Genomic DNA, 23,754 nt, shown 5'->3' with positions numbered 1-23,754 from the left:
ACATTTTTTTCTCCTCTGTAAAGTGATACAGCTACAGGTACTTCTGAGGGTTGTTTTCTTCTGCCTTTTAAATGTTAGATGCTGGCTGCTGGTCAAAGGTGGATTATCTGATGGGATGAACCGATGGTCTGATCTGCTAATTACTGAATTCCTACGTAAGGCTTTTACTTCCTGCACAGGGAAGTACTGTGTATACTCTGTGCCTTTTCAGCGGGACCTTTTTTTTTCCTAAGGCAGAATTAAAGCACCAGCTCTGGTCCCTAATTGAAACCAGCAGTGTTCAGTAAGTTTAGACCACATCTGCATGCTGAGTAGCCCTAGGCGGGCCTCTGCGGTTTCTGTTCCATGCACGGGAACTGTATTTCTGGCAGAAGCTCTTAGAGTTGAGTGAAGAAATTGCAATAAATAATCTACCATATTTATTTCACTTTGTGTGTTTGCTTGTGGAACTTCCAGGAGCGGATCAAAACCTCCTCACAAGTATTTGATGTTGTTTAGCAACACTTAATCACATGGGCTTTCCTTTTTTTCTCTTCCTGATTTGACTAAGTCTAGCTCTTTGATAAATCCTGTTGTGAATGCTCACAAGAGGTGAAATTGGCCATCTCTGAGTAAACAAAACAACAGTTTGAAACCTGTTGGGGTTGACTCTTCCAGGGTGGTTCAATGGCCCGGAAAACTGGGAGAAACTACCTTAATCACCAGGACAATGAGTGGGGAAAAGGATCTTTTCAATATTGCTGGCTGTGGCCACTTGGTTTTGCTCCGTTCCTTCCGCTCCTGTAGCTGTGCAGCTCCACACAAATCATACACAGCTGTGCAGACAAATGAGCAGCTGGGCAGTTCTGACCATTGGGCAAGGTCCCTGGTGGGTCGTGTTTGGGTCTTTTTCTTTTTATAGAGTAAAATATAGCCTGGCTTGGTTTTTGAGCTTGTGGCTTGCAGCACTGTTGGTTAGAAACATCCTTTTGAGTTAAAAACTCAGCAAACTGGAGCAAGTTGCTTAAAAAGAGAAAGTACTGGATAGTGAGATGCTGTCCTATATCACCTCTTTACTGTAGTTGCATTTTGATGTCCCCTGGGGCCTGATTAAAGCCTGCACATTGGGTCGCTGAGCAAGTGTGTTCCGCAGTGGCTCCTGCCTTGCTTGTGGTGTTGAAGCAGTTGGGATTTTACTAGGGATTTAGTCTTCCATCTCGGGTTCACAAGTGCTAGGGTCTCCCCAAATCCTGCTCCCACTAACCCGTTTGAGTTCAGTGCTATGTCTTGTCAGACTGGGGAGAGGCAAGGACTCCCTTTGCTGTAAGAAATGTGACCCTACACTGTGAGGACAGTGTCGCTTTAAGAGTTCCCCTTGCCCTTGTATCATGCAGGAGTTAGCATTTGGTGTCCATCACACACAACTCTTGTTGGGGTTCTGGCAGTGTGCCGAAATGGGTTAATTGGTGCTTTTGTCATGTCTGAGATTGGGAAGTCCTGGGTGGGGGAATAGCTTATAAATTTTTCTCATATGACAGTTACTCTTTTCCCTATCATCTCGTCATTGCTTGCTTGTTTTCTTAGCTTTACCCTAGGGTGAGGGATGAGTCACGAAATCTAATGGGTTTTCATGAAAAGAGCCTTGGGCACTGAGCATGGGAGGACCAGGGAGTGGTGGCTGATCTCTCAGGGCCTGTGACAGAGAGCTGTCCTCAGCACAAAATGTGGTGATGCCTCAAGCTCTGATGATATGGGAGGCTGGTGGGGGAAGGTACCAGCAGGAGGCTTGGGCTGCTGAGGAGAGCAGTGTCAACCTGTTCAGATGGCAACCTGGCCTCGAGTCAGCCCTAGGGCTTGCCATGGGAGCAGCACAGCCTGGGCCAAGCGGGTGGTTGCTCATTGCGTCTGTAGCAAGCGGATTGCTTACGACCAGGGAAGAGGGGATGAAAAGGAGAGGAGGGACTTAGCTATCATTTATTAGTGCTATCGGGTTGTGTTTCTTTCCAGTGCTGTAAGACTGGGGCAGGACTTGCAGGCAGTCGATGAAAGAGGAGACAGAACTCACCAGGAAACACAAGAGAACTTGGAGGAGGAGTCTCAGGAGGGTCACTGGGAGATGGCAAGGTCTGGTGCTCTGGGTGCTCGCCCAAAACTGTCAGGGGCTGGAAGAGTCCGAGAGGGCAAGGGATTGAGAGGGGGAAAGAAATTAAATAGACAGCATGGGGAGGCCAACTGAAAAGGAATGGGAGAAACTGAGCAGTCATCTTGTTATTGCAGAGTTGGTAGAAAAAACTTGGGTTTTTTTGTTCTCTTCTGTGCTGTTTCCTGTTCACTAGTAATTTTAAGCTAGTGTTACACCTGGGGTGTCTTTCCTGTCATTTGAGCTGTTGTTGAGTAAGAGAACTTACCTATGCAGAGACCCTGCCATATTGCTATCCCAAGTGAACTCCAGTTTTATGAAGAAGACCCATAGCAGTTTCTAGGGTTATCTATAGGGCTGAAATTTAGAAGCATCCTAAAAGTTTCTGTAGAGTTTGCTGGAAAATTATGCATACTCTATATGGTTTTTGTAACTTTCTTTAAGTCTGTAGCAGGGATGAAGTTGCTAATTAAACTTTTCTTTCATTTGAGATAGCCCAAAAGAGTTAGAAATGTTCATAAAGAACATCCCTCCGCAAGGGTAGTTTACAGCATCAGAGTGCTTTAGAGATAAGATTTCACCAAGGGTCTGGGACATACTGTGTGTCTCATCTGTTTTTGTGACAATCGTGCTTTTGATCATACGCAAAGATGCATAAAAAATGTTACCCTGACATTTCCCAATTATGCAAAGTTAGAAGCATTTGAAGTTAAACCCAGTGAGGCTTACTTTGCCTGCTTCAGAGCTGGGGAGACCTCTAGATGAGATTTCTTCTTTCACTAGAAAGATTTTGTTCTTATTTCTAATGAGGATCAGAGTGCCCAGGGGCCTGATTTTTTCTGATAGAACCAGCAGCATTCCTGTGACAAGTCCATGTGAGCCTGAGTGCTCAGGCCCTGTGAGTCTGACTTTCCATCCTTGTCATTTTTGGTGTTTCAGAAAGTGAGATAATCAAGCCCCATGGTACTCCTGGGAAACAAACAGGTTTGTGTTATTCTCACCATTAAAAGTGACTGAAAAACAGTTAAGGAGAGCACAGCAGCATGCAGGACATGCCCAGACTTCACCGATTGTGAATGCAGTCGCATTCATGGGCTAACGCATCCCTTTTGACAGTCATACAGTAATGGCTTGTACTCAGTTTGTATTTACTCTTCATTATGTTTGTCCTGTTACTTCATTGGCACTGCAGTTAGGATTACTGAATTTTCCACCATCAGTGCAGCTGCTTTTCAGAGAGGGTGAAAGTGATGAGATGTAAAACCAGCGCTGAACGAACACCCAATATTTCAGTCAGTATTGCAAAAAAAGCATGACAAAATTCAGTCAAGAAGTCCAGATCCAGGTAAAAATCAAGTGTGGTTTTCTGTGAGTGTTGCTTTTGGTGTCAGCTAAAAGAGCAAAGGTGTAAGAGATCCTCACTGAGCCATTCTGAAATGGTGCTGTCCCCATTTCATGCGCTACCCAAGTTTTCCTCCTTGCTTAACTGTCACTGAGACCCAGGGCAGAGCAGCAAAAAAATGAACATGGCAGAGGTGAGCATTTTTATTTGTTTGCCAGTTTTCCTGCTTGCATATTGCATCACAGCAGGACCTTGTTTGATGGATCAGCTCCCAGACAATAGGCTGCTGACAATCCCATTGCATCATTTTGGCATCAATACTCAAAGTGCAGGAGCATGTCTAAGAGTGGCAGCTGTGTGTATCATAAAATACAATAGACAAAACCCTTACGTCCTGCAGCAAACAGGATTTGCGTTCTGCTTCAAGTATTCTAAATCCTGTGAAATGCTGATGTGGTATTCTGGATATTATTCTGTAGTTGCTTTATTTGATTGAAAAAAATCAGTATCTCATTAATATAGTAGGGACATGAATCACAAGCTCAACTTACAAGACCTCTCCTTATTCCTTCTAACATTCAGTCTCTTTTGTCCTTCCATTCTCATTTTTCAGAAGATTTTTGATCACAGACTTGAAACTTGCTGTGGAGAAGGTGGATTTGTAGTGGGGAGGTGGAAAGCACAGAAAGGCAGAGGAAGGCTCACAGGGATTTTGCAAACTCTGAAGTAGTTACTTGTATTGCCGTTTTAGGCTGAGATCTGAAAAGGCCCATGTGTAGCTTGGCTCAAATCCCAGCACTTTCCCTTGAGACTTCTGCTTCCAAGATACTTACAGGCAGATTTCTGAAAACCAGTGAAGTTGTAAACTTCTGGGGGTCTGAGTTCTCAATGTATTTAGGTGACTGGCTGGTTTAAAACTACTTTCATGAATGATTTTTGCCTTGCGTGGTGAACAGATTGGAGTTAACTTGGAACAACGCAAATAACAGTTCTGTACTTCAGGAGAGCAGACTTTGCCATGTTCAGGGACTTGCTTCAAAGAATCCCATAGGAGACAGTCACAGGGACCAGAAGAATAACCCTATGCCCCTATACAGGCAGCTTTACAGGAAAGGACCTTGGGATCCTGGTGGACAGCAAGTTGAACATGAGCCAGCAATCTGCCCTTGCAGCAAAGACCAACAGCCTCCTGGGCTACGTTAGGTCAGATTGAAGGAGATGATCCTTCCACTCTGCTCAGCCAACAGGAGACTTCTGTAGCATCATGTCCAGTTCTGGGCTCCCCAGATGACCAACATGGACACCCTGGAATGAGTCCTGCCAACAGCCATGAAGGTAATTACAGGACTGGAGCATCTGACATACAAGGAGAGGCTGAGAGAGCTGGGGCTGTTCAGCCTGAAGAGAAGGCTCAAAGAGATGTTAAACCATGTGTATGAATACTCCCTTCTGGGAGGGAATAACTAATAAGGAGACGAACTCTTCTCACTGGCATCTAGGGAAAGGACAGGAGGGAAAGGGCACAAACCAAGCCAGAAGAAATTCCCTTTAAGCACAAGAAAAACTTATTTTGCTATAACACTGGAAAAGTATTGGAAGAATTGGGACAAAGAAGCCGTGGAGTCTCTGTCCTTGGAGGTATGAACACCTGACTGGACTTGGCCCTGTGCAATCTGCACTAGGTGACAGTGACCTGCTCTGAGCAAGCGTTCAGACTAGGTGATTTCCAGAGGTGCCCCCCAACCTCAGCAGTTCTGTGGTTTTGTATTAGCATGCACAAAAAATAGATTAAAAGAGAAAATCCCTAGGTTATTTGTGGAGCCTGGGAAGTCACAGGCACATGCAGTCCTCATCTCCATCCCAGGAGACACCATGTTAGGAACTGTTCCCATAAACCACTGTGTAGCACTGTACTGTGGTGTTTCAGGGCACCAGAGATGAGGTCTTCTAACAATGTAAGACCTGGAGTTTTGTGAGTGACTGGAGTCAGAGGCACACAAAGCACAGATAGATGAGGAACAGCTAGACCTTTGGCAAAATGCAGCAGAGAGGCCAGCTGCTTTCACTCGCCTTCAGTTTTGGCAGAACATGCTAGAAATGGGTATTTTGACATATGTGGTTAAGTTATATGAGGCGGTACACTCATACCATCATGGAAAGAGAATGAAATTGAACAGAACCAATGGAGCTCAGTAGGAATCACACCAGGAGCCTGTGGAAAAGGTCAGTAAAACTTAGCAAAGAGGCTGAGAACAGAGTTTGGATGAAATCTGAGGTCAGCATGTAAATAACCAGTGTCAGACAGCATTTTCATTGGATATTTATCCTGGAGCTGGTGTAGGAATTACTGTGTGAGTTTCCTGTACTGAATTACACAAGAGGCAGATTGAACACTCGTTGCGATTCCATGTGTCCTTAAATTCATTAGGCAGTTGCTGGGTGAGTGCTGGGCAGTAGGAGCCCCTCTTCCCTGACCTGTGGAAATTTCCAATGTGTTGTAAAGAAAACGGGAATTTTGCAATCAGTCCTAGCAAACCACCTTAAGCAGTTTGCAGGGTATTTTTAATGCTCTGGTAGGAGACTGTGCCACGGTTAAATATTCCACTGAAACAGGATAGCTCTGTAAGGCACACTGGCCTGGCTCCAAGGCAACTAACCCGGCCGTCTCCTTCTGGATGAAGGATCACCTCCTGGAAGGCCTCAGGAATGCCTGCTGGTGGCAGGGATTGCTTGTAGAGAACAGGGGCCCTGCAGCAGCATTTGGCTGGCCCCTGCAGTCTGGGCTCTGAAAAGTTCAGCTGCGTCCCAGCTTGAATGACTCCAGGTTTGTTCTTGCTGGGACAAAGAATGGTTTCTGTGAACTCCTCCTGGTTCCCACATTCTTACTGGGTTTTGTCAGGTGTGTTGCACCCGCCTGTTTGGGACCCAAAGCAGGACACTGATGTGCGATTTAGTCACGAAAGAGGAGAAAGAGTATTTCAGACATTGGTATTTTGGAATTGTGTCATTGGGTAAAAGCTCTAAAAGGAGAGTTTACACAACCCTGATTCTTCCCCATAGCAACCCATGTTATGTAAATAAAACCAGCCCAGAAGCAAGTGTCAGTGCTTTGCAGTTCTTACCTTTGCACAGCAAACACTGGCTTGAAGGTAGGATGCCTGAAGGGAGGACTGGCAGCTTGTTTTGTCCACACGAATTCTGAGCCTGTGTCGTACAGGAGGTCGAATGTGCTCTTGTCCACTTGGTACTCTGGGGCTTCATACAGTTTGTAAGACTAGGTAGGTATATAGGGTTTTCTGTAACATATCAAACCGTTAGTCATAGAATCATAGAATCCTAGAATGGCTTGGGTTGGAAGGGACCATAAAGATCATCTAGTTCTAACCCCCCCTGCCATGGGCAGGAACACCTTCCACTACATTAGACTAGGTTGATCAAAGCCGCATCCAACTTGGCCTTAATCCATCTTGTATGTCTGTCTGTCCTGACTAGTAGTCAGTATCTGATGATGATATGGAGGAAATCAGTGTTAAAAAAAGCACCTTTGCTAAATGGGAATGGTGGTGTTGGGTTGAGAGTCACACATGCAGTTCCTCCACAAAGGAAGATTAAGGCTGGTATTTCTGGTTAGAGGCCAAATGAAGCTTTGAGCTTAGATTTAGTGTTGTCAACATCTGATGAGTCATTTCAGACGTTCTTGAAGAATATCCCAAAATTCCAGTTGCTTTTTTGCTGGTATTTTAATCAACATTTGATCATACATAAACCTGAGCCAGGAACTGCAGCTTCAAATTTTGAGTCAGTATCATGCAAGTAAACTTGTACACAGAGATTGCATCCAAGTTCCTGAAACTCTTGGAGTACTTTTAGAGCTTTATCCAAAACCCATTAACATTATAGAAGGACTTCATCTGACTCAAAATTCGGTCATCAAATTGTTTCTAATCTGATGTACCTAGAAAGCAGTACCACAGCAGTACCTCAACCACTGCACTGTCAGATCCTCTTTGTTATTTAGAAGACTTGTTATATTTTTCTGGTGTTGGTATTCATCAGTATGCCTGCTTTTGTTTCCTCTTCAGCATGGCCGTCAGATAACTGACAGTGTTGTCCCACGTTCAGGGGTGTCTCTGCCTTCGGTGTCAGAGCAGGGTATCCAGTGCAGAGCCCTGGGAAGAGCAGTCATTCTGCTACCCTTAAGAGCAGAGGCAAATTAAAATAGTTTTAACAAATTGTAAGTTATTTCTGGGATGGCCTTCAACAGTGTAGGTTTAGCTTGTTTCCTTGCCTCGAGGTCGGGTCAACCCTACCTGCACCATGTCTGACAGATGTTTGTTCAGCCAGTTCTTTATCTTAATTCCTCCCTTCCTTTAGTCTTGTCCCCAGACTGCCTCCAGTCACCACTGGAACTGATAATATAGGGTAATAATTCTATCACAATGCTCACAGAGACCATGGAAATCACGTATTTCAGCTTGAGTGGATTACTGCTTTTGAGGTGAATTCAGGGGAAGAAACTAGTGACAGAAGCTTTGAGCAAAAAATGCGAATAGAAATGGTAAGTAAAGAAATACATAAGGTGTGTTTCGGGTTGGTTTTGTTTTTCATGGAAGCAGTGGATGACATTTTTTACAGCACAAAATTCCACAGAACTGGACTGAAAATCACTCTGCAAGCACTTGGGAATGGTGCATCTACATGGAAGTGCAACCTGTTGAGTCTTTAGGAAAATCCCCATCCAAGATAAAAGAGATAATGTGTTAGCTTTGTGTGGTTAAGCAATAACAAATGCTGACTTGAAGGTCTGTTGCACAGTTGATGTTCAGCTTAACATCCTAGACAGCTCCTGTATAAAAATAAATGTCTTGAAAAGTTCTTTGAGGAGCGTGTGTGCTGCAGTGTTTGGATCAGTTAAGAAAAATGCATTTACCAAAGCTTTCTGGATGATGTATGGATGACCTTGTTGAACTTGCTTGGGCACAGTCCTGTGGCATAAAGAAAAAAGCAGATGGCAGAGATTGCTGAGCATAGAATTGCCATTTTCTTTATTTACTTATTGTTGCAGGTACCTTCCTGTGCTCAGGGGAGGGAAACCACATATATATGTTGCTTGTTATTCATTGCATTTATTCAGATACCATGGACATCAAGGTTCATGGTTGAAAGCATTTAGAAATGTGCTTCTTTTTGCAAGAAGTCTTTACTGCCATCAGTGATGATGCTGTACTTAAAAGTGGAAAGGAAGCCTCCCAACTTTGTCTCTGAGTGCAGTGCATATGATTTGCTGCACTGAGCTGGTGATATATGGAGGCAAATGTTAGCTTTCATTAACCTGTTACCAAAGTAAAACAGGCCTTTATGGCCTCTCGTGTCTCTAAGGGCATGGCTTCATGGGTGCCTCCTGGTGAAGCGGAGAGTGCCAAGAATACCACTTTCAATGATCATAACCAGGTGGAACATCTGATTCTCATGCTAGTCACCTTGAGGGCCAGATAGGAATTTTTGAAGTTGTTATTATTATTTGTATTAAAAAAGTAAAAAAGCAGACTATGCAGAGCTGCAGAGTGTGTCAGTGATTGAGGATCCGGTCACTGAAGTGAATTGGTAGAAACCCATGTAGATGTTCCAGGATTAAGGGTATTTTTCTTCCAAAAATAATGTCAGAAGTTACTGTTTGGGAAAAAAAAAGAGGTGGGGAAAAAAGAGAAGCATGAAACTGGAGTCCACAAAATAGCAAATTATTTTGATCTCGAAAGCAGGAATAAAAATCAGAACTTTGACTTACTTGTATGAACACCTGATCCTGTGCTCTTCTGTCAACCTGCCAGTTTTTCCAAGCACTGCAAGTATTGTTCACGCAAGCCAAACATCTTGAGCTCAGATCAGTAAACGGTTTGATGTAAATCACATGTTTTAAAGACAATGACTGGCAAAAGCCTGGCTTGGTGAGTGCGATACCGTGACATGAACTACTCAAATACCCTTAATCTTGATATGACTAGAAGCAGCCCTTTTTAACACTTGCAGAGGCTGCTTTGAGAAAATCTATTGCTGTGCATGGAGAACATAAAAAGCAATACATATATGTTTGGTTTTGATGACAGTGTCTTACGAGGAGGCAGATACAGAGTTAGCCTGCGTGTAACACAGTGTCTCAGGGTCAAGCACACCGTGACTGCAGGACAACTGCCAGGCATTCTGTAAAATACAGTTGAACTTGCCAGCAGTTAATGATTTTAACTGCACAGCTATTGTAGTTGTAACGTTGAAAATCTATTTTATTATTTAAAAGCTTCTACATGTGTTTCATGAGGAAAAGATGACCCGTGGATTACTGCGAAAAACAAAGTGCCCTTTCCCCCTCCCCAGTTTAATCCTTCAGGGCTCCTTAGTGTAACTGTGAAGAGGCAGAAGAGAGGAAGATGCATGATCAGAGGGGTGCATATGGGTAGGAGAGGACATGTCTGTTGCTCAGGGCCCCTGTTGGCTGTAACTGCTCTGGGCAGGGATTACAGCTGCTCAGCCTCTGCTGTCTGTAGTTTGTAGCCACCCTTCCATGCTGGCATCAGCTCCTGAACCTCCTCTGCCTCCAGCTTGGCAAGTGCAGATAAGCAATAGCTTGCCACTAGTTTACTCTAGCACGCACTAGGTTGAAACAGAGGCATTTCTGGAGCTGGTTTAAGAGCTCAGCCCCATAATTTTGAAGGATAATGCAACTGGGAGCAACATCATGGGCTTTCATCATGGGCTTCCTCGCTCAAATCCAGCAGTACATGTCCACATGCATAACCTCACTGAGCTTCCAGGAGGCAGCCGGTATTTGTCAGATAATCTCATGGCATAGGTGAATTCCATTGTTTAGCTAGGGCAATGGAAAGTTTTAGTGGCAGAAGCAAGGTCTGAATTTTATCTTCCGCAAAACAGGTTGCTGCCTCAGCCATTGCTTATCAGTTCCTCCCTTCCTGTATGAAATACATTTCCTATACCTAGAGGGCAACAGCAACAAGGTATTATTTGCTGTGTGGGTCTGCTAGTGAAACTGCGTGAGTGCCCTGGGTAGTTAAGTCTGCCCATTTTCCTCTTGTTTTTGAGTGCACTGCTTTGCCTTTTCCTCCATCGTATTTCATGTGCTTTTAATGTTCTGTAGCTTATTGTCAGAGAGCAAGCTCACAGGCAGCAAAGCCGTGCAGTTTCACAAAGGGAATCAGAGTTGTAAGAGGAAGGAGGAAGAAGGGAGTAATTTATGTCTGCACACACAGCCTCTGACTTGTGCTTTATCCCTGGAGGAGGTCAGCAACCATATTTAAAGGGCTCTGCACTGATCAGAAATGGAAAGGTTTGCAAGGCTCCCTCTGTTACACCAGGTTTCATAATTTATTGAATCCTTTTAACTTCAAGAGTGTTGTTCTGATCTAGATCTGAGGGCAAGGAGTTCATTCTTTTCTGCCTATGCCTTTTATTGACTTAAGTAAGTAGCCAGGGAGACTCTCTTGGCCTGACTCCAACCTTGAATGACTTTTTTTTGTAGTTTCTCTGTCCTCCTGCCTGTGATTCATGACTTGACCTAACCTCCACTCACCCCTATGGCCAGAAACCATTTGCTCTCCCTTTTCACTTTATCCTTCCCCCACATGTCTGTTGTTAGGAGGTCAGTTTATACCTGTTTACACTTCGTATGCTTGGTGTTGTGGGCCTGCATGCTTGTGTGAGTGGTAAACTGGGAGGTGGGTGCTGCTTCCCCGGCAGTGTGGTACTAGCAATAGGGGTTTGCTCTGTTCAGGGTGCATGAAAGGCATGTCAGACTCTCTAAATACCCTCTTCCCTTGAGCATGATGCAGCACTGCCTCAGCCAGGTGACAAGGAGATGGCCACTATTGGGCTGCAGCCACAAACCCGTGCTCCCTGGGATGCACAGCAATGTGGCAGCTTGTCCCCATGATCTCACTGGCCAGAAGTACTTGGTTGCTGGACCACAACCTCACTGCCCATAACAACATCATGTGGTGGGGTGAAGGCACTCCCAGTGCGTTGCCTGTGTGAGTCGGGCATCTAAGTGAGAGTAACCGAGGCAGGGGGTAGAGCTGGGGACTGTGTTCAAGGCAGGAGGCTTGACGCATGTGAGCTCCTGTGTCATGTTTGGTTTCAAGCAACCTTCCCCAGCACCTTTTGGACTAGTATGTTTGCAAGGCACCTAGTGGTAGTTATTTGGGAGCATTTGGTACTGCACCTGCATACCTGTTCAGCCAGGAATAATACTAGGAAAGACTTCAAATAACGTTGGAAATCATGTGGGATAGCAGCAAGTAGAACCAATTCAACAAGGATAAGGGGAGAAATAAGACTGTCCAAGAGGGGTTAAGACATCATGCCAATACTGAGGGGTCTGTAGGCACTGCAGGTAATGAAGAACAAAACCCTGCTTTATACTTGCCAGATTTGTCCTTGAAACAAAAGAGACGGGGGACAGTCGCAGATCAGAAGGAAAATGCTTTTTGTGCAAACCAGCCTGTGGACCTGCTGTTTCCTGAGGCTGTTGAGTGAAATCGTTTAACAGGGTTACAAAAGGGCTGGATAGCATGTGGGCGCTAATAGCATTTGCAGCTATGTAAGCAGCAGTAACAACAGCGGAGTAATCAAATCTCATCCTTCAGAGGAGAAGCTGATCACCTGAGTGGGTCTGGGATTTCCCCCTTTCGCAATTGCCAGGTACTGTCACAGGCTAATTGAAACGTTGACTGCTGCTTGGGACTAGGGGCACGACAGTGGCTTGATGGATCTACTCTCTGAACAGACAGAGCAGCTCTGGTCACGCTCCTGCCCCAAGGCCAGATAGCTCCCCTGGTTCTGCCGCTATCTGTTATCTCTGGCTGTGGCTTTCTGCTTTACTAATTCTTTATTAATTTTTGTTCCCTTGAGCCAGGCTTCAAGTGCATTGCTCTGGCAGAGCCGTAACTGCTGGATGAGATTCCCTATCTCCACTTGCTGTTCCTGCAGCTTCCTTCACTTTTAACCTGAGAGCAGTAAAAAGCATAGCTGAGAAGAGGCAGACATGGCCCCGGGCCCTGAAAGGACCCAAGGCAAGAAACATCTTCACCGTATTTCCTCTTGTTACAGCTTTTCTGTCCCTTACCAGTTGGTTCACTGGCTCTGCAGGCAACTGGCTCCAGACCGGCTGCCTTTTGCAGGTGTTTCTGCTGTAAATGCAGATCTGTCTCAGCCTCCTCATCTGCCTCTTTTCCTTTTCTTTGTGTCCACCTGCCTCTATTCTCTGAAGCAAAATCAAGCCCTGAGGGCTGCCCATCTCAAATCCAGAGGGGCAGCTGAGGCTTAGCCCCAGTAGGCATTAGGGGGCCTATGAGGATACTGGGGGGGGGACTCTTCGTTAGGGACTGTAGTGACAGGACAAAGGGTAACGGATTAAAACTTGAACAGGGGAAGTTTAGACTGGATATAAGGAAGAAGTTCTTTCCTGTAGGGGTGGTGAGGCACTGGAATGGGTTGCCCAGGGAAGTTGCGAATGCTCCATCCCTGGCGGTGTTCAAGGCCAGGTTGGACAGAGCCCTAGGTGGCATGGTTTAGTGTGAGGTGTCCCTGCCCATGGCAGGGGGGTTGGAACTGGATGATCTTAAGGTCCTTTCCAACCCTAACTATTCTATGATTCTATGATTTGGGTCCCCACCAGGCAGCTGCTAGCCTGCCTGATGGGAACAGGGAGAAAAAGGACTACTTTGCTCTGAAGAGCCACGACCTTCATGTTTTTGGGCAGTAGCTGATCCCTATGAGGCTTGAACCTTGGACCACCAGTGCACATAAGTAGAAAGAAAGGTGGATCTCTGCTTGTAGAAGGGAGGTTGGCCAAGTGTCTGGTTGTAAATATAGGGAAAATGTCCTAGAGGTTGGCTTGAGGGTAAAAAAAAGTAGTTTGAGTGCCCTCTGTGCAAACCCACTGTCATTGACATGAACACATCTGCCTTTCTGCCCCCTACCTGCAAGGTGATGTTTTGAATCCTGTGATCTGTGATGGGCAAAACCTTGGTCAGAAGTTGGCCTCAACAAGTCTTTTGGCTGTAGGAAGCTGGAGGAGATATGTCCTCTTCTATTACACCCTCTCTTCTCCTAGCAAGGAAAGCATGGGCAAAGCCAGGTCCTCCTTCAGGGTTGCCCCATGGAAATACCAATCTTTTGAGAAGGAACTGCAGCACCAAGAGCTTTCTCTGAGGGGATTGTTTATCCTATTACTTTTTGAAATGTCTTTCCTACCACGCTGGAGAATTAGCTTGCCAAAGTACAAATTACCCGGTAAGGAAATCTCTACCTCCAGATTAATTCCCCACTCTTTTGTTTCCCCTATGTTTGGCTGATGTAAGTGTTAGGTAAATATTTGTACAACACAAAGAATTCCCCCCCTTTCTTCTCTTCTCCAAGGGTCAGACAAATGTCAGCCGTTGGCACTTGCGTGCAGCTGGGCCTCTGTGTTTGCTGTGAGGCAGGCTCGGTGCCAGCCATGCACAGGAACCAAAGCGCCAATGAGCCTGGGAGTCACCGCACTGGAGTAGCTGGAGCGCCTGGCTCTAGTGGCCAGCATCCTCTTCCCAGGAGAGGCAGGTTCCTGATGCTTTGTCCTGAACTTATTCCACAGAGCAGCATAGTCCTGAGTTTAACAATGAAACCAAATAACCTCTGCACAAAGCAGAGAAACCTGCTTCTCTTGGTGTCCTCTCTCAGTGAATCCCAAGAATGAACTGACTTTTGTTGCTGCTTTTTTATTTGCATAGAGCCATAGAAGGGTTTGGGTTGGAAGGGACCTTAAAGCACGCCCAGTTCCAACCCCCTGCCATGGGCAGGGTCACCTTCCACTAGACCAGGTTGTTCAAAGCCCCGTCCAACCTGGCCTTGGGCACTGCCAGGGATGGGGAAGCCACAGCTTCCCTGGGCAACCTGTGCCAGTGCCTCAACACCCTCATAGTGAAGAACTTCTTGATGTAATATCTAAATTTACCCTCTTATATTTAAAACCATTTGCCCTTATCCTGTCAGTACATGCCCTTGTAAAAAGCTCCTCTGAGCTTTCTTGTAGCCCCCCCTTAGGTACTAGAAACTGCTTTAAAGTCTTCCGAGAGCCTTCTTTTCTCCAGGCTGAGCAATCTCAACTCTCTCAGCCTGTGTTCATAGGAGAGGTGCTCCAGACTTCTGATCATCTTTGTGTCGCTCTTCTGGATTCACTTGAGCAGGTCCATGTCCCTCTTGGGGGCGCCAGAGCTGAATGCAGGAACTGCAGGTTGGGTGCCACAAGAGTGGAGTAGAGGGGGAGAATCCCCTCCCTTGACCTGCTGGCCAAGCTACTTTTGATGCAGTCCAGCATAAGATTGGCATTTTGGCTGCAGGTGAACAATGCTGGGTCATGTTGAACTTCATGTCCACTAACACTGCCAGGTCTCTTAAGGGCTGCTCTTAATCCGTTTTCCACCCATGCTGAATTTGTGCTTGGTTTCCCTCTTATTTAGCCAGTCACACTCTTCTGGGTCTCTCTCCTCCAAAGAAAAAGTGTGCTTCCATCTCCAACTAGTACAATGAGCCAATGAAGTAGTGAGTGCTGAATTTCATGCAAACTACAAAGTCTGTTTCAGCCCCATTGCAAGTGGGGCTGTATGTCCAGCTTCAGGACATACAAATAGCAGTTCCTGCTTCATTACGCACCCAGGGTGTCAGACTTTTTCAGTCTTCTGCAGAAGATAAGTATTGATGTTGAGATTTTTAGCCATAGATTTAAACTCACAGTTTCCTATTAGAATCTGAGATTGGGAAGAACTAGATCAGAAATGTGTGGTCATTCAGCATCTAACAGGGCCTGAATTGAATCCCACATATCTAAGCCAAGACTCACATCAGGAAAGCAGGACAGCATAGTTGCCTCTGGGTCTCAGTTGTATCTCTGACTACCTACCTTCACATTTTCCACATTTCTTTCATTTTCTTTTCATTTATTGTCCCTTTTTTCCTCCACATCATAGGAGCCAGCTTCAACATCTTAGCTTCCTGCTCACCTGTGCCAGACCCCACAGAACCAGGTTCAGAAGGGAGTAGAGGCAGAGTTTTGCAGCTCTGTTTCTAGGTGCAATAACAGGCCAAGAGCTTAGCACAAACAGAGAGAGTGGTTGGTCAAAGGATCATTTGTGAATTCTGGTTCCTGGGATTGGTTTGGGTTTGCCTGGGCCTCTGCATAGCTCAGAGGTGGTTTGGAGCTCTCATGTGCCTTGTAAATGCCCTCCAAAGTAAACAGATGGAGCACGTTTCTTTCTTAAGCCACAGTGAATCTCCTGTAGAATAGAATCATAGGATAGTTTGGGCTGGAAAGGTCCTTCAAAGGTCATCTAGTTTAACCACACTGCAATGAGCAGGGACATCTTCAACTAGATCAGGTTGCTCAGAACCACATCCAGCCTGGCACTGAATGTCTCCAGGGATGGTGCATCCAATACTTCTCTGGGAAACCTGTGCCAGTATTTTACCACCCTCACTGTAAAGAATTTTTTCCTCACATCCAGCCTGAATCTCCCCTCTTCTAGTTTAAAACCATCATCCCTCATCCTGTCACAACAGTCCCTGCTAAAAAGTCTTCCCATATTTCTTAAAGGCCCTTTTTAAGTACTGAAGGGCCACAGTAAGGTCTCCACAGAGTTGTTTCTTCCCTAGGCTGAACAACCCCAACTCTCAGCCTTTCCTCACAGGAGACATGCTTAAACCCTCTGCTTACTTTTGGAACCCTCCTCTGGATCTTCTCCAGCAGGTCCATATCTTACTGCTGGGTTGGGTGGGCAGGGTGAAGATGGGTATGCTGCCTCCAAAACAGTCAAGGTTTCCCCCACAGTGGGCTGTGCTGCCTCCTCAGACCGTGTCCCCACCACTTTTAGCTGCAGGAGCAGTAAGGAGGACTGAGACCATTTGTCTCAATGCTCACTTGAAGCTGGCAGGATGGTTCCCTTTATATACCAAGGCAGCCAGTTTCTCTGGACCTCCTAGAGCTTTAGGGATGATTTCCATGTTTAAAGAAAACGGGCAGAAAGCCTGGCTCTGCTCCCTAGTGAGTGGGTATTGAGCTGGTCTGCCACCAGCCTGCATGAACCAAGTGCTCGTGGAGGTTTTGGCACTTGTGCTTTTCACAATTAAGCTGTCGTGCTGTGTGGGCAGAGTGCTGAGCTGCTGGCAGGTTGGTTCATTGCTCACTCAGGGCCAAAATGTTTAGCAGATTGAAAACTGCATAGTGAGAGCCACCGTAACACTGCTGAGAGGCGTGAGCTCTGCTCATCAGCACCGTCTTGTTAGTAGTATGGACAGCAATTAGGGAGAGCTACAGAGTTATGCTGCATCTGCTCGTCTTTGTCCCTCGTGAGCACAGGAGGCCAACGGAGTTGTAGAAGGAAACCAAAATTGACCTAGCTCCTGGATCGAGCAGACTGGGAGTGGTGGGAGCATCAAATGAAGTTGTTTTGAACCTGGAAGCTGACTTCACTTAAATAGTGACGACCTTAACTGCATCACTGCTAATATTTTAGGCATTACAGCTGAATGTCCCATCAGGTGCATACTTTGCCATCATTTCCTTTAATAAAAGAAGATTGAAAGCTTTTATTGTGCAAATAGGTGCATATTTGGAATAATTTTATTTTGATGTTTAAACTGATTAGTAGTCTGGTTATTTTTCTTTGGGTTTGCTGGTTAAAGAAGTTGGATGTTTTTAGCTTGACCAGTGGGATTATCTGAGGGATCTACAAAGAGGTTCCCAGCCCTGTGGTGATTAATGAAATCTCTGACATGTATTTTAGAACTGTGATAAATCTTTAATAGAACAAATTAATAAGAAGGAGGGGAGTGCTTTTAGGGAAGACAGAGGCAGTTTCTCTCTATGTCAGTCTGCCAACTCCAAGTAACGTAAACAGCTTCTGGTCTCTGGTGGACCATTCCAGAGTGTCAGTGGTCTCTCAGCCCTGTAAAGCACCAGTTTATTCTGCTAACTGCTGCAGCTTCTTTTTTTAGCCTCTACTCTGGCATCTCTGTTTCCTCCGCACAGGATACGAAAGCTGGAGGGAGCTGGCTAAGGCTCTGGCAGACACCAGTGTCCCAGGTGGAGACCCAAGTGCTCAGGTTTACTCTCCGCAGAAGCCAGGACAGCAGGTGAGAAGGCTTGGGATGTATTCCAAGCATTTAGAAGGGCAGACCTTCCTTTCTGCTGCTGGCTCTAAGAGACAGCTCTTCTTTCACGCAGGAAAGAGAGCATGCCACAGGGCAAAATCTGAGCTGACTCACAGCAGTGCGAACGTACAATGACTCCACTGTAGTCAATTAAGTTATTTTAGATGTACTAAGCCGTAGCAGTGGGCTGCAGCTGGCTCAGTATGTGGCACAGGAAGATTGCACTAAGCAAGATGGAAGCAGAAATGAAAACACAGGGGAGTTTGTAGCTCTTTAGTGAAGCACATCTCGGTACTGTTGCCTGAATTAAGTGTTGGAAGAACTATTGCTTGGGCTATTTTGAAGCAAGGGTGGGAAGAGAGAAGAAAAAGGAGAATGGCACAAGTTTTAACTCTGTGCTAGCAAACAGTTACCAAGTGCTGGTATCCTTTCCCCTCAATAGCTAACCATGGAAATTTGCTGTCAAAAAAGCCAGGGAGCATTTTCACCCCACTGTGGCCATAATAGCTGGTCAGCCCTTTGGAAAGGGAACTTGGGAATTTGCCTTTTATTCACATGTTCTTGAGCCCTCTTGTGTAGGTGTCAGTGCTGGGTCATTTATCAGGTTATATTGATTTTTCTCTGTTTGTATTTCAGAAACCAGAGCTGCAAAGAGGTGGGAGGAATAAATCAAGTTATGCAGGTGTGAACAACCCTGTCCTGTGGATGCCAGAGGTGGGTGCCTTTCTCCAGTGTTTTGTGTGAGGGAGCTGTAGCTAGAGACCTGTGCAGCAAGAGCAGAAGGCAGGTCATTTGCTTCACTAGAAGTCCATTCCCTATCACCCCTTCCTGGCTTAATAACACTTACAGGCCTGAGTAATCATCTGGAAAGACAGGAGTGTCCAGATTCCTGATAATTTGGCGTCTCCACCAGCCTCCAAGGCACCGAGGACCCACCCACCATTCCCTGGGATCAGGGAGCCCGCTACCTTCCTGAAAGGTGAAGTTTGTTCAGGGCTGGGAGTGGGTAGGGCCAAGCACTCAACAAGCAAATACATGACTGTGGCATGCAGAAGTGTCACACTCTGCTCTTGCTCTGGCATTTGCTTGCTATCCGATCTCTGTGTGTCATAGGTAGAGATTTCTCCACTTCAGTGACACTTCTGATAAACAGAGACCTTCTCTGGTGACCCTTGAAGACTGGTGTAAACATTCCCTTTGTTTCCTTCATGCCTCATTTATTCTTTCCTCCCCTGTTCCCTTATCTCATCGTTCCTCTTCGGATAAGGGAGCAATGCAGCCTGCTTATAATGAGAGGGACACCAGCCAGGGGGCATTTAGCTGATGGAGTCAGTTCACTAAATTCCTCACGGTGATTAGAGACCCGCACAAATTAGAAGGGCCTCTGTGGCTCCCCTGGGGCCGGAGCAGGCTGCTGTCCCTGCACTTAGGGCACTAGATGATCGAGATGATTGCTGGCCCATAGAGGGAAAGCACTGCCCTCCAGCCATCGTGCTGAGCAGTTTAGGTCTCTGCAGCATAAGCTAAAGCCTTCCTGTAAGCAGCCAGCATCAGTCACCCTCCAGTGCCCAGAACCAGACCAGATCTGTTCTGCTGCATTGACTCTGGCAAGTGAATGCTGGTCCCACCTGGAGCCTGGGGGCTTCCTCTGGCCTTGCAGGCAGATGAGCAGTTGTGGGCAAAGAGCCTGTGGGACACCAGGGTCAGGACTGCTGCTATGCACAGGAATGACATGGAGCATTAAATGCTCCCCTCTCCCACAGCACTGGGTGATACGGGCTCTGCGCGGCATCCACCAACCTCTATGAGGCTTTGCTCAATGTCTCTGATCCCCTCCCTACCTGGTGATTTCACAAGAGCACATTAGTCTTGAAACCTGCTGGCTGTGGTGTGCGGTGCGGTTGGAAATGCAGTTGGCATGGTATGCGATGTGGCTTGGGTGAAGGTATGTGCTTAGCACAGGGCTGATGTGCAAACCCCTCTGCTTTGCTGGTGGGGCAGCCTCATGCCCTTGCATGCCATGGCACTGGGCAGGGCGCCCACCAGCCTGCAAACCTGCCACCCTGGTGTGCTGCTGCCAGGGGTGGAGCAAGCAGAGACGTGTTCTGGTCAAAGGGAAGGGGTAGGACTTGAGGTGTGCCGTGCAGGATGGCCCCAGTTCTGGAGAGGTGCTGCGTGTCTCCTGCCTTGTCCTGCACTGCTCCCTGTTGGGGAGGAGTGCTCTTCAGACGGCTGTGGGTGCCCAAGTCCCCCCATGCCGTGTGTCAGACAGTGTGCAGCAGATGCTCCACAAGAAGAGTCTGAGCTCCAGAGCATTCCAGACACCACTCTGGGGAGGTGGTTTGTGTGGCTGTGCCCCACACACTTCCTGCTATTCTCCCCTATTGGTCCTTCTCTCTAACAGTGCTCTGTGAAGGACTCACCTCCTTCACCAGTTTTCTCTTTATCTCTGTAAGCCACCCTGACGGCAGACGGAGGTCAGCAGTTTACCAGCACCAGCTGCAGGAGATGCAGAGGGATCAACAGACACGGCCCTGCACAGAGCCGCTTGCTGTCCCCTTAACCACCGGCTGAAATTCCTCATCTCCTAGGGATTAAGTTTTTCTGTAACTCTGCCCAAATTAATTAGCCAGGGTCTATGATCCTATTGTGCTCTCCCAGCAGCATCTCTAAGAACTCAATTGCAGCCTGCCTCCTGGGGTGAGGGCAGCAGGTTGCCTCCCACAGGTCAGGGAGCTGGGCTTTGTTTGAATGAAGAGGTATATTCTTGACACATAAATAATTAACAGGGTTGCAAGGTGAGCTGGCAGCCAGCACAGCCGAAAAAGAACAGGTTTCAATTCTCCCCATTCAGTTTGAGGAGATTAAATCAACACTTTAAGTCTTCAGCCTGGGATAATGTGATGGGAAAGTGTGTGTAGGAAACCCCTAATGAAGTTATACCTTGTGTATGGTGGGAAAGCGGGGTTCATCCTCACTCCTGAGTTCATACAGATGATCTCGACCCTCACTGTCCCTTTTAGAGCAAAGCTGTCCAGCTCCCAGTGTCACCCAATGCCTCCTCAGGCCAGAGAGACGTGGGGAGCTTTGTTTCATTAGTTCAGAAAGGTGCCTGGCTGTAAGCTTGCACCCTGGGGCCATGAGTGTCACTATTTGGCACTGCCACAGGTGTGGGGGGGAGGATTTTCACATATGTGCTTGATTAGCCCAGTCATTCTCATTTGCCTCTGCAAAAGCCTCTGTTCAGTTCTAAGAGGTCAAAGGTCCAGGCAGCGCTGGCGTGCATTTAAAATGTCCACTTCACTTCATGTCTGCACAGCCTCAGGACTTCCTTCTCACTGGAAGGTGCAAGGGAAGTCCAGGAGCACAGCCCTTTGAAGGCAATGTCTGTACGGGTGCATAGGCGCTGCACAGAATTGGAGTGTTGTGCTAGGGCATCCTCCTGCTACCAGACCTGCCCCAAGAGGAAGCATCCTTTCCTAAGAGGACTAAAAGACAAAGCTGTTGCTGCTGGCTTTGTCTCTGCCCATGTCCCTTCCCTCCCAGCTTGCTCCCATCAGGGCTTGGTGGGGCAGGAGAACTTTGTCACTAGTTTGTCTTGATGGATTCCCACAAGTGCCCGGCGTGGCAGAGCTTGCAGTGAACGAAGCCCAGCTGCTGGCTGCTGAATGTCACCCAGTCAGGGGAGCTGGGGCAGCAGGAGGAGGGGCTGCGGTCGCTCTGCAGAGACAGAAGAGTCTTACGAACTCCGGAGTTTCCAGTTGGCAGCACAATGTCGCCTTTCTTCTCCGGCTCAGGGCCTCTCTGTGCCCTGTTTATCATCCCCGGCGCAGTGCATTCCCTGGGCTGCTCGCAGCTATGCAGATGATTTGCCTCCGTGATGCCAAAGCAGCAGGTAGTGCCTCCACTGCTGCAATCCTTCCAGCTTTGCTGCTTGTCCCAGTCCTTGCTCACCAGGAGGGGCTGGCTGTGTGGTGCCACTTCCCTGGATGGTTTTGACATGATAGGGTTTGGGGTAGGAAGAGGGGTTTGCACTCTTCTGCATGCCTGATCCTTCTTTATGGTCTGTTTCCTTAGGAGGGGCTGATAATGTAAAATTCCTTGCTAGAAGGAAGCAGAAATTCCCCAGTCTCTTAATACAAAGCCAGGGCTGCAGAAGGGTGTTAATTCATCATGCTCTGCAGGAAGGGTTGGCAGTAGGGCTCAGAGCATGGCTGTACTCCCAAATTCATGGAGGCTGCTGCATCAGCACCAAAGTAAGGGCCTGTCCCAGCTCCTACCTCCCTGCATTTGTTGAAGTTCAGCCCTCCCTTCTCTCGGGCAGCCCTGTCACTGTGTGTCCATGGTCTGTGCTCAGGAGGGTGTCAACCTGCCCAGGCCTCCTTGGGAAGAACAGTTCTGCATGTGTGTGCTCCTGGTTGTACTCATGATGTGCTGACAGTGCCCTTGGTGCATGACCTGTGCCCATTTTGGATCCGAGCTGGGTTCTTGCAGTGCTGCTATTTCAGCAGTGTGGAGATAAGCAGCTGGAAGGTGGGGTTGGGACAGGGGTGGAGCCAAGGGCACGAGGAGCCCTCTAAATGGGAGTGCACAGACCACGTAGTACCAGCTCCCACTGAACATCCATACTCTTGGCTTCTATTCCTGCTTCTGGTCCAATCAGTCTATCCAAAATTTTCAAAGCAGATGTTTTTAAGGGGAGATGGAGAACTTAATTTGTTGCTCACCAGGTCCTAAATTTCCAGCCCTTTGAAAGCCAGGGCCAGGTTATTCTAAGCTGGGAAGTCAGAATCAGTAGCCATGTTTTAGAAGGTCCATTGGCATTTCTCAGGAGCTGTGTGCCTGAACTGGGAATGATGGTGCCATTTATCTATTACTGCAATCTGCAGAAACAGGAGATTTTTACTGCACGTTCCACAGGAGACCCAAATAGCAAACGGAGGAATTTCTCAGCTGCCTGCAATGGGCAGCCATGAGTTGAGTTGGAGGGACAGAGGTGATAGGGTTTCAAAACAGCTGCTGCACTGATGACTTGTGGGGGCCTAAAATTAAAGCTGAGCTCAGTTTTCAGTCCCAGAGCAGCGCTTTGGGCCGCCAGCACTTATCTGTCAGTAACGTTCTCCTTTTCCCTTTCAGAGGAAGCAGAGAGTAAGTTAGGCTGCTGTAGCTCAGGAGGAAATCTGTGGCTTTAGAAAAGATTCTGAAACTGCATGCAAGAAATGCTTGCTATTTATGTTAACTATTTCTAATAGCTTAAGTGCAGGAAAGCAAAACTATCATCTTATTAGAATCTCCTCTCAGGTGGCTTTGTAAAGACCTTGGAGACAGAGGTTTTGGGCTAACCGTCTTAGGGATCATCTTTTACACCACTGATGGAGTACCCGGTACAGTTGGTGTTTGCCTTATTTATTAGTAGCTGCCAAACTTTGCAGTCAAGTATTGTATTAGAATGGGACTGGTCCAAGTTTCCCTTGCAAATATTTGAGCAAGTCTAGCCACTCTTTTGGGACTTCCCTCATACAGATTTTGACATTTGGGCTGCCCCTTGCCAAAGCCGGCCCAGCTCCATTGCAGTCCTTAGCCTCAGGAGCATGCCCTGGGTCTGTCTTTACCACTGCAGTGCCAGCCTCTCCACAGTGTGGGAGTGTTGTGCCACAGTTGATAGAGATCTGATCCTGCTGTCTGCAGTGTGCAGGCAGTTCTCTTAAGAAGAAAAACCAGCATGACTTGTGGATAGAAGCAGATTGCTGTTAAGACTCAGTTTCTGGCAGTGACTTGCTGTGGGAGCTCAGCTTGTTCTCCTCACTTCATACTCCACAAGAAACAGCAATTGTCATTATTTGATTTGGCTGAGAAAAGTAGCGTAAGATCCTTGGGTGTGAACCTGGATTTGGCCAAGGGACATGGGACTGCACAGCAATTATGTTCCAATTCAGTGTCTGTCACATTTGCAGTGATTTATTTGTATCGCAAATCCCTGCAGAGTCCCAGGTTTCTCTTGGCTGCATCCATCACCCTGAGCCCTCTGTGATTTTGTGCAGCATCACTCTGGGGAATTGCATCCACTTTGTCTCACTGCTTTTCCTCTTGCCTGATGGGCAGA

The 23,754-nt window shown here is 47.0% G+C and overlaps 1 protein-coding gene across 1 annotated transcript in view; it reads left to right on the top strand.

Annotated features, from left to right (window-relative positions):
* B4GALNT3 (beta-1,4-N-acetyl-galactosaminyltransferase 3) overlaps nucleotides 1–23,754 on the top strand; it is a 65,182-nt gene that overhangs the window by 23,668 nt on the left and 17,760 nt on the right. Inside the window, exons 2-3 of the mRNA XM_061364045.1 lie at nucleotides 17,530–17,633; nucleotides 18,288–18,365. Coding sequence (XP_061220029.1) covers nucleotides 17,530–17,633; nucleotides 18,288–18,365 — 182 coding nt within the window. The remainder of the gene's footprint in view (nucleotides 1–17,529; nucleotides 17,634–18,287; nucleotides 18,366–23,754) is intronic.

The sequence above is a fragment of the Neopsephotus bourkii genome, unplaced genomic scaffold, assembly GCF_033783945.1.
Source record: "Neopsephotus bourkii isolate Nb327-2 ecotype Australia unplaced genomic scaffold, CSIRO-AGI_Nbou_v1 NB_1183, whole genome shotgun sequence".
Classification (NCBI taxonomy): Eukaryota; Metazoa; Chordata; class Aves; order Psittaciformes; family Psittacidae; genus Neopsephotus; species Neopsephotus bourkii.
This window is presented reverse-complemented; position numbering and strand designations above follow the sequence as displayed.